General features: G+C 44.2%; 2 protein-coding genes across 2 annotated transcripts in view; both read right to left on the bottom strand.

Annotated features, from left to right (window-relative positions):
• Window positions 1-965: 965 nt before the first annotated feature.
• On the bottom strand, window positions 966-11,575 carry LOC114801293 (serine/threonine-protein kinase 35-like). The gene is made up of 3 exons (XM_028999394.1): window positions 10,918-11,575; window positions 7,604-8,355; window positions 966-3,425 (listed from the first exon to the last, which is right to left on the bottom strand). Exons 1-2 carry the CDS (start codon window positions 11,414-11,416, stop codon window positions 7,628-7,630), a joined length of 1,227 nt encoding a protein of 408 aa, XP_028855227.1. The 5' UTR covers window positions 11,417-11,575; the 3' UTR covers window positions 966-3,425; window positions 7,604-7,627.
• A 4,663-nt stretch (window positions 11,576-16,238) lies between these two features.
• Window positions 16,239-18,339, bottom strand: part of grm2a (glutamate receptor, metabotropic 2a) — a 29,944-nt gene continuing 27,843 nt past the window's right edge. Inside the window, exons 5-6 of the mRNA XM_028998982.1 lie at window positions 17,455-17,632; window positions 16,239-16,699 (exon numbers count right to left, since the gene is read on the bottom strand). Coding sequence (XP_028854815.1) covers window positions 16,626-16,699; window positions 17,455-17,632 — 252 coding nt within the window. The 3' untranslated portion in view covers window positions 16,239-16,625. The remainder of the gene's footprint in view (window positions 16,700-17,454; window positions 17,633-18,339) is intronic.

The raw sequence follows: 18,339 nt of genomic DNA, 5'->3' as shown, positions 1-18,339 counted from the left end.
GGTGGTAGTAGCCTTGTGGGTAACACACTCGCCTATGAACCAGAAGGCCCAGGTTCAGATCCCATTTACTACCATCTTGTCCCTGAGCAAGACACTTATCCTACTGATTGTAAGTCACTCTGGATAAGGGCATCTGATAAATGCCGTAAATGTAAAATGTAACGTAATGGGCATCTGACCAGTCACTGGCTGACCCACCTCATTTCCCATTCAGGTTAAATGGCTTTGTTCTTGTTGGTAATCAGGATTCATGAGCATTACTGATGGAAAAGTAAAGGCACCTTACAGTATTCTCATGTGTTTAATGCAAATTAAATTATTCAACAAAAAAAAACAAAAAAACACACATTTGATGCAGTGCAGTGTAAAGAAAAAGTAGTTTAGAGCAGTTAACAAGAGCAGATGATAAAGATATAATTCTTTCCATTCATTTTGAAAGAACCAGATAATGCAAGTCCTTACATTTGAGAGAACGAGTGACTACGTGCATGCCCCTCCCCCACCGAGCTGATGTAACACAACAGATGAGCAGCCAGGGCATTATTCTGGGCCTTCTCTAGGCCTTCCCATCCCCCTCTCTTCCTCCACTGCTAGAGTATATATTTACGTTGCATGCCTCCTCTTAGACCTGAAATCAATCAAGCAATTTTGCTGATGGACATCTGGCGATTTGTTGGCCCGACATCACGTGGTTACGGAGTTTTAACTCTTCTTTTCTGACTCAGCAAGCTTGACCAGTGGACCTCACAAACTGCAGATACGGGCGTTTGCTTCATGCTGCGTGTGAGGAACAGATTATCATATCTTTTACAGCTGAATACCTGATGAACACCAGTTCCCTCAGGCCACTCACGCTGGGACAATTCTGCACAAGTGAATTTTATGAATGTGCAAACCTGCAGAGGAACGTTTGCTTTCCATAGACTTTTGATCATACGGTATAAATTGAAACACTGAGACACCCAGACTGTGGAAATGATTTATTGATAGGGGAGAAAAAAAAAAAAAAAAAAAGACATGGTCAGATGCGTACATCCAAACACAGTTAATTCAACAGCTCTATTAAAGCTTTAATCAACCCTATTAACAGTGAACTGGGGACATTGCTGAAAAACAGGACCTTCACATTGTGCAAAAAAAAAAAAAAACCTCCTCAAAATTCAAGATGAATCAATGACCCACATTAGCCGAACAGAAAAGCCAGCATTACAGCACAGTGTTTATCGGCGTAGGAAAGGTTGCATAGCAGATACAGTGGGTACAAACTCAACTGTAATCCATGCCATAATGCTCCAATCGGAAAAAACAGACGGGACACCATGGGAAGTGTGATTTCACAAGCAGGGGCGTCTCGTCTAACCGAAGTGCCCCGCCCCGTTTCCAAGGAAATTCCATACCTGAAACCATTCCTTCTTCTGACAGCGTGCAGACGTCCTCAGAGCTCGCCGGAGACATGGTGGCAGATTGATTGCGTGCTTCTCTGTAGATCCACAATGAGCGCCGCGTCCCGCCACGAACCCACTTCACAGGACCGGCCTGCCTCTCATGTGCAATGGCTTAACATATCGCTTGCAACGTGACCCTAAGTTGGTTAGTGCAAACCAACTTTTTTTTTTTCTGTTTTTCTTTTAAGGACCACAGAGAAGAAAAAGAACACAAAAATACATATCACGTGTGCAAATAAATAAATAAAAAGCCCTCTATCAGAAGCATAAGCCATTTAAGCACTGTTTGTACAAGTCCCACCATGCATTGCAGCTTGTGTAAATGGTCCAACCCAGCAGCGAGACAACAGGTAGTGAAACGTGGTACTTGTATTGATGTGCAGCAAACTGTGAGTTATGACAGAACTATGGCATATGAAGCGTGTTACTGGTGTGGGGGAGTGACACAATGTTTGACAAAACCCACCATATTCAAGCACGGCTGCATTATTGGCATTATTTTTGAAATTCCCAAAGAAAAAGAAAAATCTCACATCTCAACAGGACTGAATTTTGTAAACAAGTCTGACTGAGGATTAAAAGATACAAAAAAAAAAAAATCTAATTAAAAAGTATCAAAGATGAAGGGAATTACACTCAAATATAAAATAAGTTAGTAAAGTAAGCAACTCAGAGACGTGGTATAAATGACGGGGACAGTTTACACTAAGCCGCTGTATGTTGGCGACTCAAGAAAACTTGTCCAAGACCTCTGCCGATTCCTCCAAGAAAATGAATGGGAATTCGATTCAGTTAGTTTCCATGAATAAAAGGAAACATCCGAGGTAGAATAACACAAAATAAAAATTTCCCACCATTCTGGGAACAAAAATGGTGCAGAAATGATACGTGAACAGGAACTATAGAACCATGGCTTGCTGAGGTATCCATTCAACTAGCCCTGGATTCAACTGACAATCAGCTGGGAAATAATGAAGCAAACGAAGCCTGATGATGTGATTAATGTGATTCAGATGCATCATTAGCACTAGAAACGACCTGGATAGGTGACAGAGATGACAGCTGGGAAATCAAGGAACAAATAAATACATCCCAAACACACAAACTCTTCCATCAGTTCAGACTGGTTGGACCCAAAGCAGGAACAGTCCCACACTTTCAGCACACTCGTCACTCACAACGCCGTACACGCAATCTTTTCTTTGGGTGATACGAGGATAACCTCCTGATATTCGTTTAAATTGCAATTACATGCATTGGCTTCTAATGAGGGGATTTTCTTATGTCAAATGTACTGCATGTTAAAATGTAGAAAATAAAAATGATTAAGATGTCAAGGCACAGACGCAGTTTAAAAAAAACAAAAAAACAAACAAAAGTAAAACAGTTCAAATAAAAGGTTTAAAAATTAAAAAACCATCCTAAGTCACATATACCTCATACAATACTCTTCACCTCAGGTAGGTTTCACAAAATCAGACTCTCAGCCTAAACTAGTATTCCTAATGGGAAGCAGCTGGAAGAAAGGGTGTCAAAATCTCAGCCAATCAGAGAGCAGATCAGGCTATTGATGTAAAAGAGAAACAAAGAAGAAGAATTAAGGGTGAACAGGTATACTTACACCTGTACACATGTGCAAGGGGATCGCTAACCATGCCCGTTTAATTGGGCGTCAAGGGGCCGAGATGCTATAAATAGTGAAAAAAGTGTGTGTGAAACCCAGAGTCGCCCCCATCCTGAATCACAGCAGCAGCAAACATCCCCATCCACCATGGCTGCCGGGCAAGAATCACATTCCTCAATACAAAGTCAATACGAAAACGTTCAAGGAGAAGAGAAAAAAAAAAAACAACGTTTCAGTTGTAGTGTGCAGGTGACTTGAACCCTTTTCAACAAATGGTGCAAAGTTCAAAGGTTGAAAAGAAAAACACTGCGGTCCCTTTCTCATCTGTGCAGCGAGAGACGATGAGCTTCAGAAATCTGCAGAGAAAGAAAGAGAAGTTAACAATAAAAACCTATTTCAAAATTACAAATCTTGTCTTCTGTAAAAGAAAATAATAATAAATAAAAATGAACATGAAACAAAATGTGTTGTTATTTAGCATCTGGTATGAGTTCAAAATCTACTCTCAATTCAATGCCAATGCAATGAGATGCTGGACTAACGAAACTCTCCTTCCTGATTATAACACCCCAAAAAGCTCTCAGGCGTGGATATTTTATGGCATAGCAGATGAAAGTGTAGAAGAGACAACACATTTAACTCAAAAGCTTCCGTTAAATAGAGTAAAGCCATGATGGCCAAAGCCACATTTTGCTTCAAAATTACATTTGATAATAACGCTTTACTGAATTATTCTCCTGGAACTTAAGCATGGGGATAATTAGCACTAGACCGGGCCTTCATGCTGCCATTTAATCCCAAAAATTTACAAAAACAAACCTCAATAAATCACCCTCACACACAAACTAATAAATAATAAATAAATTAAATCTCAAAAGTACAGTCAACCGAACAATTAACATTAGTCAATTTTCCATATCTTCGTAAACCATTATACACACAATCCTGGCTAATGAAGTAGTATACACTGTAATGAAGTGTAAGTATATTTTTATATATGAAATATTATATTGGTGTGAGAGGAGTTCTTATGATAAGCTTTTAAGCAACCATAGTTTGTCACCTATTAAGCATAACGCTGACCTGTTTATTACATAAACAGGCTTCATCAAGGACGAGGTCAGTAAGTGCAGTGCTTTTATCACGGTTTATCCGTGTCTCATCACACGCCCACCCGAAGTAACAAAGCTCTTCTCATCCTCCACAGTCGTGGGACACATAACATTCTGTACATTCTGCTTCCAGAACAGGGATTTCCCTGCATCACACAATGACCCATTTTGCTCCTCCGTGTGCTTGCATCTTGCCCTGTGTATTTAAAATTGTAAAGGTCGGGCGTGTTACATTAAAAGGGTATCACCACATATCATCAGCAAACCTAGCGTTCCCATCCATTCCAATTTACTAACTGCAATTTCAGTAGATATTCAAGGTTGGGGAAAAAACTTTATTGGTCATGCTAAATAATTAGTAGTAGTGTTTTGGGAATGTAAGGATCACTGAAGTAAATATCTGATATTCCATCACCAATTTGATCAAGACTGTTTAGGAGCCCAAATCTCCTTACAATTGTTAAGTAGCCCCTGCAGTGAAATACTAGTTCTCAATAAATGTGTATGTTGTTCTGGCTGGGTTGTTAGTTTCTCTTGTTCAGGATTCAGATAACCTTTTTTTCCATGAAAGCAGCCAAACTCCATATGCTTACATATACTACGATGAAGAAATATGATAAGATAGATGCTTTGGGGGAAAAAAAAAAAAAAAGATTATTCTCAAAGAGACTTTGACACAGAACCTCGGAAGACAACAAGAGGGAATGTGTAAAATTTAAAGACAGAGGTGTGGGGGATGGAGAGAGGTTCACACACACACACACACACACACACACACACACACACACACAGAGAGAGAGAGAGGGGAGGGGGTGGGGAGCATGAATAGGCCCTAATTAACCCAACACTGTTCCCCCACCCGGACAGACAAGAATATTCTAGAAAAGAAAATCCCCTTGCCCGAGCCCCATGCATGTGACGCACAAACGAACCCAAATTGCAACCACAAGTTAAATGATTGCATTTCATATAAAAAAAATAATCTATGCGTTGGCTTTATAAAAACACAGAGAACATAATCTGTACCATTATTGATGCGGCACTGAACTTCAAACCCTATGCAGCAAACAGCTGATCTGAGAACAGAGCTGTGTGGAGACGTGCCCAGTCCCCTAAACCCCACAGCGACAGATGCCTGATTCAGCCCCGGGGTAAATGGGGGGTAAAGAGTTCAGTTGTGTAACATCTATCCCATAATGCATTCGGGTAAACAAACGCAGCAGCCTGTGCAGTCCTGCGGGCAGAGGCGGGGAGCAAATAAATAAAAACTCGCACATAAATCGCACCAGTAGGTTTTTCCATAAAGAAAAGTGCGATCGGTAATAAAGATTCCAAAACCTTGTCTGGCGGAAAAGAGGATGAAGGGACATGATGTGACAAAAAAAAAAAATGCAGTGGTGGCCTAGCAGTTAAAGAAGCAGGCCCGTAATCAGAAGGTTGCCGGTAGGGCTGCACGATTTGGGGAAAAAGACATATTGCGATTATTGAGATCAATATTGCGATATGATAAAGGACACTTGCTTGTATATCAATGAAAAGTCGCATACAAATTACTAATAGTGAAAGGTTTCATTTCAAATTGAAACATACAAACTACTTATAACAACTTGAAATGCCCAGTGCTTTCAAAATACAATATTCTACAAAATTAAATAATCACAAAAAACTCTTTTACATTACTGTCGAACGACAAACCCTGGTAAGGCTAAACAACTGTTCTAATTATATTTGGCCATTATAAAATCCCGTATTATAGTTCTTACCTTTAACAAAAACGTTGTTTGGAGGCTGACTTGAACACAGGGATGCATAGCTTTTCTAGCTTAGCTAAGGTTAATATTTGTAAACTGAGGTGAATTTCTTTAGGAAACCTTCAAAGTTTGAGAAAAGTTAACAGCTAAGAAAAGTCTAAATAGTTAATGCCTACGTTTAGCCAAAACGTTGTTTGAAGGCTGACTTGAACACAGGAATGCATAGCTTCGCTAGCTTAGCCTATCTTAGCTAAGGTTAAGACTTATAAAACGGGGATTTTATAATGGCCAAATATATTTAAAACAATTGTCCAGCCTTATCTATGAAATGTAATCCCCGGGATCTGGTTTGGAGCGTACAGCGGTTTGTACAGCCCCAAGCAGCACAAGAGTGAGGCATTTTTATGCACTTCTCTCCATAGACATGTATATGCTTCACTCCACAGCAGAGCCTATCGCAATATGGCATATGGCACTCGCATAGACATCTACCCAGATGTCTATGCGAGTCACGAATATGAGGTCTCCATTGAACTGAATCGAAAGTCATGTGACCGAACAAGTCAGATTCGACTGAAGTGAGACTTCAGTCAGCTCGCAAACTTTGAGCGAATGAGTGATATGTTGCCGATCCAATCCATGTTCTAATAATTTAAATAGCAGCTTTTTGCATTCATGTAATCGCACAGACTGACATCGCGATTGCGATTAGATTAATCATGCAGCACTAGTTGCCGGTTAGAATCCCGATCCGCCAAGGTGCCACTGAGCAAAGCACCGTCCCCACCCACTGCTCCCCGGGCGCAGTGGCTGTCCACTGCTCACTCAGGGTGATGGGTTAAATGCGGAGGACAAATTTCACTGTGTGCACCACAAGTGACAATCACTTCACTTTCAGGTTTTTTTTTTTTTTTTTTTTTTTTTTTTTTTTAAATAATCGTAACGGGCTTAAAGGTCACAAAGCTTCTTGGGGTCCAAGTTTCCAACCCTAAACCAGCCAGTAACCAAGCCACTGTGCTCGCTTTACCATCTCGCACGGTTATCCTACTTATCTTTTACAGTGTCACACAGAGAAAGGTCTTATCTGTGGCTGTCATGCAGGCAACACCCCTAATCTTGCCGATGGGGGGGGGGCTACTGTCTTACAGGGCGTTCAACAGCTGACTGGTAAGCACAGATGATCTACGGGATCTCTCAAACAAAGCCCCAAATTATTCCCAGTTGCGCAGCCCTTTCATCGCTGCAGCCCCACTGCAACAAATGGTGGTAATAGCCTAGTGGGTAACACACTCGCCTATGAACCAGAAGACCCAGGTTCAAATCCCACTTACTACAAACGTGTCGCTGAGCAAGACACTAAACCCTAAGTTGCTCCAGTGGGGACTGTCCCTGTAACTACTGATTGTAAGTCGCTCTGGCAAATGTCATAAATGTAAATGTAACAAATCCTGCTAGTTCCACTGTGGTCATCTGCCGTCCCCAATCAAACACACTTCACACCTTTAACCTGCATGACATGGTGTGGCAAATTGAAATGGTCATCAATTTTTTAACCATTAGGCTTAAATACAACATTTTTTTTTATTTCTAAACGCAGAAAAACTATTATTATAGTAAATGGTGTCAATGGTGGAGTCGGTACGTTTAAACACATTTCTCTACGGTCTGTACCTGAAAGTCTTGAGAGGTCAGAGGTCACGCAGCACATGTGACCTGGCCCATCCTGCTCTGCAGCTCAAAGGCATCTGGCCGGTCCTGAGGGTTCACCGCCAGCATGTCCTGCAGCAGTTTCCGGAGGGCGTCCGACATGTGCGAGCGCCGCCTCTGCGGGATGCTCAGCACCATCTTTGGGTTCTCCAGCAGCGCCTCGCCCACCGGGACGATGTCGGCGCCCTGCCTCACATACGTGCCGAGCAGCTCGCGCTTCGACTCGGCGTCGATGAAGGTGATCCTCTCGATCATGGCCCAGATGATGATGCCCAGGGCAAAGATGTCCGCCTTGGCCGTGTAGTGGCCCTCCCAGACCTCGGGGGCCATGTAGAAGTCCGAGCCGCACGCGGACGACAACCAGCATTTGTTCACATTCACGTTCTTGTTCCCCTGTTCTCCCCCGTCTCTGTCCTTCCCCCCCGGGCCGCTCCCAAAACCAGCACACACCTTACTGAGGCCAAAATCCGCCACCTTGAGAACGGGGACGCCAGACCTTTCCGAGATCAGGATGTTGTCCGGTTTGAGGTCTCGGTGGACAATGTTGTTCTGGTGGAGGAAGGCGACGGCCCTGCTCATCTGCACCATGAAGCTGGTGTTGGTCTGCGGGTCCGGGCGGCGCGAGAGAATAAACTGGTTCAGGTCTCCGCCCTCGCAAAACTCCATCACGAACCACAGGTAGCAGGGTTCCTCCGGGCAGCCGAGCACCCGCTCGCCTGCGGTGTGAAATAGAAGAATCAGAGTCAGGAAGGACATTTAAAAAATAAAAACACACACAAATTCACATTCTCGTTCGTATTTCAACCGCGAAACAAGAAATGGTTTGTATCTGACATCTGCACGCGAGAGGCCTCAACCAAACACAAAGTGAAGATGTGTGGGGCTTATTTACAGCCTGTAGGTGTGAAACTTAGTAAAGAGAATTTAATCAATTACACAGTAATGGCACTCTGTGAAACAGGACCGAACACGTTCACATGAATTTACCACCGAACGTACCGCCCCTTCGATTTCACGCAGAACACATTCCACAACAGGCGGACCTGTATTTACTTTTGGTGTTGCCGCGGCGATACATCGGACCAATCAGAAGAGAGAACGTTCTCGCGTGAAAAGGAACCGAACCAATTATACCATGTTATAAACCCACCGACTGATTCTGACCGATTCAGCCAAGATCAATACGTTGTCGTTACAGTTTTCTGCAAGAGCTAATATGTACAAAGGAGCATTGCTGACATTTTTGCTTAGAAATAGGAGGTGCACAGACGTGACCACATTAATATATAATACATATATATATGGGGCAGTGGTGGCCTAGCGGTTATGGAAGCTGCCCCGTAATCAGAAGGTTGCCAGTTCGAATCCCGGTCCACCAGGGTGCCACTGAGCACCATCCCCACACACTGCTCCCCAGGTGCCAGTCATGGCTGCCCACTGCTGGTTAAAAGCAGAGGACACATTGTGTCTCTGTGTGCTGTGTATTACAATCACTTCACTTTATATAAAGTCATTGCGATAGACACAATGTGTCCTCTGGACTTAACCCACCTCAGCGAGCAGTGGGCAGCCATGAAAGGGGCGTGGGCAGCAGTGTGTGGGGACGGTACGTTGATCAAGGGGACCTCAGTGGCACCTTGGCTCATGGCTAGACCACACTGCCCAGAACACAGTAATTTTCACCAGCAAGGCAGTACTGTGACCACTTACTGTACTACTCACAGGAAAAAGCAGCGGCTTATGTTATAGAGTCGACACGGTGTACGGTCGAAGCAGCCGAACCGAGAAGCGACCTAGATCGCAACTCTTACATAAATGACCCCAAAAACAAGGCCCAGTCGCTGCAGTCAGAGGTACCTTGATCCAGGGGACCCCCAGTGGCACCTTGGAGGTCCGGGATTACGAGTCTTCTTCCTCAACCCGCTAAGGCCACTACTGTATGTTCTATAAATACAACATACAAGCACCGCATCGTGGTGTATCCTGGGGACGGGGTGGTGAAGGAGTGCGCCCCCATTCCGGGACTCATTTTGAAGAGTTTGCGTTATCCTTATTAGTAATTATCTGTTTTTAGAGGGGTGAGGTATGTGGGGCGACCCAGCTGTAGAAGGTCTGTTTTAAACAGGGGGAATGATCAGAAATGCTTTATATGTCCGAAGGAATCTGGGTGTACATTGATTTGTTTCTGTTCATGTGAAAAGCCCTGTGTAAACCTGGGGTATGGGATGTCCCATTTAAGGGTGGGGCTTTATGATATTTATAAGACTGTTGAAGCGCTGATGAGTTTTTTTTTTGTTTCTTTATATAATTTTCACCCTACATTTAGCCTCTCTGCTGCCTCATTCCATCCACCTCCAAGACCACAGACACCCACTCATTTTTACACCCTCCCTCGCCTGTTCCAGTATTTTCATGATCCACTCTGATGTACAATCACGTTAATGTAATTTATTGTACAGGTCTCTCCATACACTTATTTAGCACATTTTGTTATTTTATACTTGCCTTTTTTTAATTAATTGAAGCGTCACAGTGTTAGAAATTTCAACATATCAAACTAGCATCGAACCAAGAAGAATTGTGGGAACTTATGAGGTATCGACCAAACTGCTTGGCGTAAGGAATCATTACCGTGTGATTTACGCCCTGTTGGCTCATGGCTAGCGTGCACTGCACAGAATACGGTATGTTTCACCAGTGAGGCTGTACTGTGTCGTGATAATGAAGCAGCTTATGTCGTAGACTGTCAAAGCGTATGGTGGAAGCGACCTAGATCACAACTCTTATATAAATGACCCCCAAAACGAGGCCAGCGGCTGGGGTTAAAGACCCCCCCCCCCACCATTCTTAAAGTTGCATAAGCGGGGTCATGCAGGGGACAGCTCTGACAACGTCATATCTGACTTACATGACATCCTGTGGCATGAAAAAGAAAAGGAAAAAAAACCTTTGTCTCAAAATAAGACTGTCCTTTAGGAAGCCATCGAGCAGGTTCTCTGCTAAACAATAAAAAAAAAAAAGTACGACGTGTGACGCCAAACGCTCACCGCTCGGAAACGCGTGCAAGACGTCGCCCTGTCTAACATCGAGACCGAGCCTGACAAAGGACAACGTCCAGGTGACGTCAGCTGACGTCAGGAGAAGCCAAACCGGCGTGATCTGGCAATTTCCCGTGCACGAAATGGGCCACGGTTCGTTCAGAAACTTGACAAAACAGCGAATGTAAAGAGTTGCTTGTACGTAAAGTATCCCGGGCAGCTGCGGGTTTTTTTTTTTACCTTTTAGGGAGGTCTCCACCAGGCGCAGGTACTGCCTGGACCGCTTGTTGCCGTGGCTCATCTTCTGCGCCACGCCGCTCTTCTGCAGGACGCACTCCTCCAGCTGCACCACGTTCTCGTGCCGCCGGTCCAGGCTGGTCAGCGCCCAGAACTCGGCCAGGGCGAGCTCCACGTTCTCCGGCGCGTCGCAGCGGAGCTTCTTCACCGCGACCCGGGCGCCGGAGCGGCGCGCAACGGCCTCGTAGACCACGCCGTAGCTGCCGCGGCCGACCTCACGCAGCAGGCTGTAGCGCGGGGCCATGACCCTGCGGCCCGGTTGCCCGTGCTTCGGGCACTCGCCGTCGTCCTCCATCGCCTCCTGGTCGTCGAAGTTGCCGACGCTCAGGGACCGGAGGACGCCGGAGCCCTTGCTGTTCGCGGGCGCGTCGCGAAGCACGGACCGTTTGCAGGCGCTCCGCGTTCGCCTGCGACTGCTGTCTTCCGTGTCCATTTTCACCATGGCGTTCTCATCGTCGGTTTCGCAAAATGCTTCTCTCCTTCGTCCATAACTTCTTTGTTTGTTTTAATTTGGCTTTACGGAAGTCGACGACTCGCCACCGTCGGTACAGCGACACTGCGACGCTGACGGGGCCTTTCACCGGACGCTGAATGGGGCGGACCAGACCAACCTGTCCCTCATGGCGGGGGAGGACCGAGCGTCCCACAATGCACTCACAAATCACAGCATTTCGCTATCAACAACTCAAGAGCCCCGATAATATATCTCCTGGACTATTTTCCTCAGATGAACAGCGGTATGCTACGGATAGCTACGCATTTATTAACTTTAACTAAAATAGTCCTCTAAAACACATCGGCCTAGTTTTCAGACGTACACAATATGAACGAAGCGTTATAAGTGATGAATAACCACGCTCAACATGTCTTCATTGACGACACGGAAGTGTTTTTCGTTTGTTTGTTTAGTTTCATTATGCACCCCCAGTATCGGGCGTCAGATGGTTTCGCCCCGACTGCATGCGCGTTCACGTGAGCGCGTTCGCGCTGACTCGGCACGTGGAATAACACGCGAACCCGGAGCGGAGTGCAACGCGGAGAAATGAACGGACGGTGTTGTCTGTGTAAAATCGGTCATTGCTGAACATTTTTGTGTTTTCGTGTGACATCTATCACGTAGAGTGGCGGTTTGTGAAAGAATAGCGCATCTGGCTTTTTATGTGGTGGTTTGGACCTCAGTTATTGTTGCAAGTTATTGTTGCAAAGCATGCCAAAATGCACACCTGGAACTCATACCACAGAGGGTTACTTATACATATGCCAAATGTAGATGGTTGGCAATAATTTACTGAAATGTAAAAACGTTCACTGTTGTAAAAATGCATTACCTCATACATTTAAAATATCTGCATGGTAATGCTGCTGTGAGGCACAATGCACAGTGCCTAAAGAGTAGAAAGAGGTTGAGGGAAAAAAAAAACAGATGTTATTAATGTTATTCTCATTCCTCTACGCATTCCTGACCTCATCCTTATAAAACTGTCCCACATCTGTGGCCTTTACACAAGATGAAAGGATGTCTCCTGCACGAAAAGACACAATCAGTTACTTGTCATAAGAACTTGGTGGATTATTGGATGTCATGTCGTGAAAGTGAAGTGATGGTCATTGTGACCGTGTGCAGCACAGCACACGGTGCACACAACAAAATGTGTCCTCTGCTTTTAACCGTTACCCTTGGTGAGCAGTGGGCAGCCATGACAGGAGCCCGGGGAGCAGTGTCTGGGGACGGTGCTTTGCTAAGTGGCACCTTGGCGGATCGGGATTCGAACCGGCAACCTTCTGATTATGGGCCACCACTGCCCCAGTGTCATGCCTGATAGATAGTAGAGTTCTTCAATTCACTCAAGGTCAAGGTACTGGACCAGCTTTTCCAGTTTCAGCAATTACCCGAAATGAATCCAGGCCTGGTCTTCTACTGGAAGTCCAGAGTTGTAGACGCCTGGTAAACTGCTGGTCTGAGCCTGGCGGTGTTCAGCACAACACCCCTCAAGCCCTGGTCCAAGCCGAACGTCTGCCTGTTAAACCCACATGGTTTCAAAACCTGGCACACTCATTATTACGTCATTAACCCTTGTATTTTCTTCCCGTTTACTAGTCACCTTTTGTCCTCCCGGTGACACTTCACTGCTTATAAAGCTCAAGAGATTAAATGCAAACCAATTTCTATTTCACTCTTTTAGTGAGCTTGTTTGCAGTATTTTAGTACATATTTTTACACTTTAGTATATGTTTTAACAAAAACGTGGTATTATAGACCATTTAACTAAAATAATACCTCTTTAAAAAAAAAAAAACAGTAAATATTCTGAATTATATTCACTAAGGTTATGATCAGAGGCACAAAATGTGGTAGAATATGTTAAAGTTTATTCAGGATATTGTTTTGAAACCGTTTCATTTTTTTAATGATTGCAAATAGTCACACCTCTTGTCCTCCCGGTGACATTTTACCCGGTGTATTTGATTGCTTATAAAGCACAAGAGATTAAATTAAATAATTTTTTCCAAATATTAACATATGTTTTACACTTTCAAAAGTGGTATTATTGACCATTTATATAAATGTATTCAAGTTTTTAGCAAAAAAAAAAACAAATAGCAATTTACCTTATAAATCAGGTTACAATGCTATGTTTTTTGCATATATGTGCATTGCACTCCTCTCACCTCCTACCGGTTTTGTTGTCATACAAGCAGAATTTGCACCTCTTGGTTGGTGCGTCCTGCTGGACCTCCATGACCAAGCAGGCTGAGGCTGGCATGCGGGGGAAGGACCTGGCGTCGTTTTATGAGAGGTGTCACAAGTTTCCTTCCTCAAGTGGAACTTGATTGTAGTATCCCGATGCAGAGAGCTCTTGAGAAGCACATTTTTAAAATATTTTTTGGGCAGTAGGAGATGAGCGTGTGAGCGTTGGCCCTCTAAGCTCCGGTTTATTCTTTCTCACAGTTCCCGCCATGTTCGGCTTCTTCCTTAGCAGCTCCCGCCCAAGGGCATAGGATGTGAAAATTTGTCACACGTGATAGTGTGTCCCTCAAGACCCTCTGTCATGTCGAGAACTCTGTCTGCCTGTGTACGCCTGCATGCTCCAGGCGTAGCTTGTCTGGGCATCACAGGCGGTCCAGATTTTGATGCCCTTCTAAAGTGAAGTGATTGTCACATGTGGTACAAAGCAGCACACAGTGAAATTTGTCCTCTGCATTTAACCCATCACCCCGAGTGACAGGCGTACAGGGAGCAGTGTGGGGGGAAGGTGCTTTGCTCAGTGGCACCTCAGTGGCATCTTGGCGGATCGGGATTCGAACCGGCAACCTTCTGATTACGGGGACGCTTCCTTAACCGCTAGGCCACCTTCTTGCCGGGTTTACTTGGCGTATATTGTCCCCATCGACCTCTGAATGGGACCAGGCGCTCATCCACTGTCACTATCCACCGGGACTATACATAAGGTGCAATCGATGTACCCACTTATCCCACACCTGAGTTTGTCTCTGGCCCTCCCATACTCTGGATGCTTTACTTTACTGGACCCGTAGACACCTGCAAGAATCAAAAGTCCCAGGTGTCCCTGAAGATCTATTTAATCCATCTTCCTCCAGTCGTCACCATAAACACGATGCCCTTCCTTGTTGGCCATTTCCAGCAGAATCTTTTTAATTTATTCTGGCATAATTAACTCAAATGTTGACTTTATGTTATCAGCATGAGAAACAGCATACCTTGTTGGTCCTTTCCAGGACCAGAAGAGCCGGCTCTTCTCCATCATTTGATTCCTCCTCATCATTTAGAATAAAGTCTTCATCATTTTCAGTGAAGTTTTCTTCCTCTGACACCTGGCTATCAGGTCAAGAACCTCTAAAGCAGTGTACCTTTTCTACATTTCACTGTCTCAGAGTGAAAAGCATTTTGGGGGGGTTGTTTATTATTGTCTTGTCCCCAATCAGACATCAAAGTTGTGAAATGAACCATATTTACGGCTGTCCGGCTTCTGTTTTGACTGGAGGCCCAACGTGTGTGTGAGAGTTGGAATTCCTGTTGCTTTGAAGTGTGTGTGTGTGTGTGAATGTGACTTTTCAAAGTCATTTTGTGTGTCTGTCTGGAAAGAGCAATAGTTTGACCCCACTAAATCTGTCAGGGTGAAATTATCATCTTATCACCCATAATCTAATAAAAATAGTAAATTTTTAAAAAGAAAATTACACATAGCATAGTATGGAACCACCGTGTTATTTTCAGTCCAAAAAAAGAAAGAAGGGCAAAGTTATGACACATTAACTTTTAAAAAAGGTGAAAAAGTCACCGAAGACAACACAAAGGTGAAGAAACACGCGGGCCAAATTAAGGTGGGGCTGGAGGGAAGACTTTTTGGAGACCCGGAACCAAGACCAAAGAGGCTGCGCTGATGATGGTAGTAGCCTAGAGGGTAACACACTCGCCTATGAACCAGAAGACCCAGGTTCAAATCCCACTTACTACCATTGTGTCCCTGAGCAAGACACTTAACCCTGAGTTAACTGTTCAATAAGAGTATGCAGAGTGAATATGACTATGCATGAAATGTCACATTTTGTGTGCTTCCCTGATCAAGTGCAAATCTCCCACCAAACTGGGTCGCACCAAAATTCAGTTGCCACACCTGAGCAGACATCACACCAACATCACTGATGCCAAACTACAAAATGCAGGCCAGAATGTTCCTCCGTCGAAGCAGCAGGGCGCTGACCGAAGTCGAGGCTCTACTAGTTGCCTGACCCCCAAACCCTGGATTTCAGACCCAGGGGTGCCAGTCACGTCCTGGCTTGGTGCAGTGTGTCAACACGTTCACTAGGGGGGGGTGGCGCTTCACTCATGGTGGCAGATATCTGGGGTATTACTGTGGTAGTTAATGGGTGCTCTGTTGAGAACATCGCTTCATATTCATGAAGTGGCTGTGATCGGTTTGGTCAAAAGCCTCGGCAGATGGTGAGGAATTATAGAGGCAAATGCCGCGCCTTAAAACGTCTCCATGCAGAAATGGAGGCCGTGGTGTTGAAAAACCACACATACCTACAGCAAGAGTTCTGGGGTTCGTGGTAATTATTCTTTCAGCGACATAACAAGGAGGTTTTTAGATGCCATGCAGTTTTTCCACAGTTAGCTGTGAAATAAGCAAAATGAAGCCTTGGTCTTTGTGACTATGGCTTTTTTACATCTGTCCCAGTTTTTGTGCTGTTTACGTTCGACAAACATGTCCCAGAAATGAGTCAATTGTCCGCGGTTGTGCTCATTATAAAAACACATTTTATTTACATAAATTACAAGAAAGCACAAACTTGTTCACCAAAAATCTACATTTAAAAACATCTTGTATATTGTACATAGAACATATTAACTACATCTTACTCCATGTTTTTGCTTAATTATGCTTTTCTCTCTCTTTTTTTCTCTCTCAATATAAATAAGGGGTATACTGAATTGTATTGGCATCTCATTTATCATACATCTACCCATCAGAGAAATAAAAACAGAGTCGGGACACTGTACTCACAGCACGCTGAGGACAAAATATAATCAGGAGGTTCTTCCGGGTGAGCGCGTGCCAGCATTTTCACCGCCGTGGTTGTTTTGACTAATGATTATATACCTCTGGATATCACGTATGGCAGAACTTTTACAAAGAGGATGTGGTGGAGTCCACCACTTCTCGGCCATTGCACACTGTTGGGACAATGTTGGAGGCCGATGCTGTGAAAACAAAAAAATTACATAAAAGAGAAGAAAGAGAATAATTGATGGGAATACAAATCTCAATCTACATCAAATTTTTATAGACGTTGCCGGGGAGGAACGGGGAAATCAGAGGGTATTCAGGGCTGCATGACATCGTAGAACTTGTCCTCCTCCACAAGGAGGTGAAAACAGAGAAGCCAGGGCTAGCTTACAAGTCAGTTGTCTAACTAACACGGGACGAGGACACGGTCTACAAAGGTCTGGGCTTTGAGGGCCTCGCTTTTTGAGAGACTGCAGGCTGTGTGCTTTAAGGCGGTCTAGCCTTGAGATAATTACTGCGTCTTCAGTTTCATATTCATATTCATTTAAACAATTTTAGGATTTACAGCATAAATGAAAAAATTTTCTTTTTCTATTTGACCTCATTCTGAAGTAAGGTGTTAGTAGCCTAGTGGGTAACACACTCGCCTATGAACCAGAAGACCCAGGTTCAAATCCCACCTACTACCATTGTGTCCCTGAGCAAGACACTTAACCTTAAGTTGCTCCAGGGAGACTGTCCCTGTAAATACTGATTGTAAGTCGCTCTGGATAAGGGCGTCTGATAAATGCTGTAAATGTAAATGTAAATGTAAGTAACACCGTATTCTGAGCAATGGATTAAATGATAAAATTTCCGACTCCCCGAATTAAATAATTGTTTTTATTTGTACCCCCAGGCCAGGTCCACTTGTTTAAAGTTTTTTTGGAAAAATAGTTGTTGCGGGTACCTTGCGAGAAACTGGAGCCGGGCCCTGTAGTGACGCTGAAGCGGGTGGTGGCAACCCTGAGCGTGGCCACGTTCTTCTGCGGCTGGAACAGGATGATGTGGATCTTGGGAGCGAAGAGGCAGCCCAGCACGACAGAGCCGCTCAGACTGACGGAGATGCACATGGTGGTGGTCTGCACCTGTAGAAAGAACACATATTCATCTCCTGAGCGCAGCCATGGTGGTAGGAGGTGTGAAGTGAGGTTTCCTTCTGCCTTCCTACTTATTATTTCTATTATATTTAGAGATTCGCCATTTTGTCGACATCAAAACAAGAATTTCATTGCACTTCTACACTACATATGTCAAAAATGCTTTGAACCATGAATATTTGAGTTCTGATAAAGAAATACGTGAATTTATCAGGACTGAAAAAAGAAATAAAAGCTGTAAGAGTCATGCTTTTAATGCAACTTGTCTGATGTCACGCTGGATGTTTGTCTCAAATGCAAGACCGTCCCCTGCCTGTGGTTCTATTTAAGGTGCTGTTCCAGATAACGTCCCTTCCACAGAGTTGACGGCTCGCAGCAGGCACTTGTGGCAAGTGAATGAGGCTCTGAATTGTAATGCAGCAGTTACAACTTGAGGTAAACTGGGACTCAGTGAGAAAAAAAGTAATAGTGTCCAGAGGCAGCGCGCTGCTTCTTAACCTGAGCTGGCAATAACGTGGGGACACTACCGTTATCTAGAAATGGCCTCGTTTTTCATTGGAAACAATTGTTTAGTGCCATAAAGAGACATCCCATGGGTGAAAACATTGTTGATGTTGTAAATGACTGTTAATGATGGAAAATCTTCATCTGCAACGATTAGTCGTTCAAAGCTTCATTGATTATTAGAGAACCAT

This window comes from Denticeps clupeoides, chromosome 12 (assembly GCF_900700375.1).
Source record: "Denticeps clupeoides chromosome 12, fDenClu1.1, whole genome shotgun sequence".
NCBI classification, from domain to species: Eukaryota; Metazoa; Chordata; class Actinopteri; order Clupeiformes; family Denticipitidae; genus Denticeps; species Denticeps clupeoides.
Note: the sequence above shows the minus strand (reverse complement) of the source record. Positions and strands in the feature narration are given on the sequence as shown.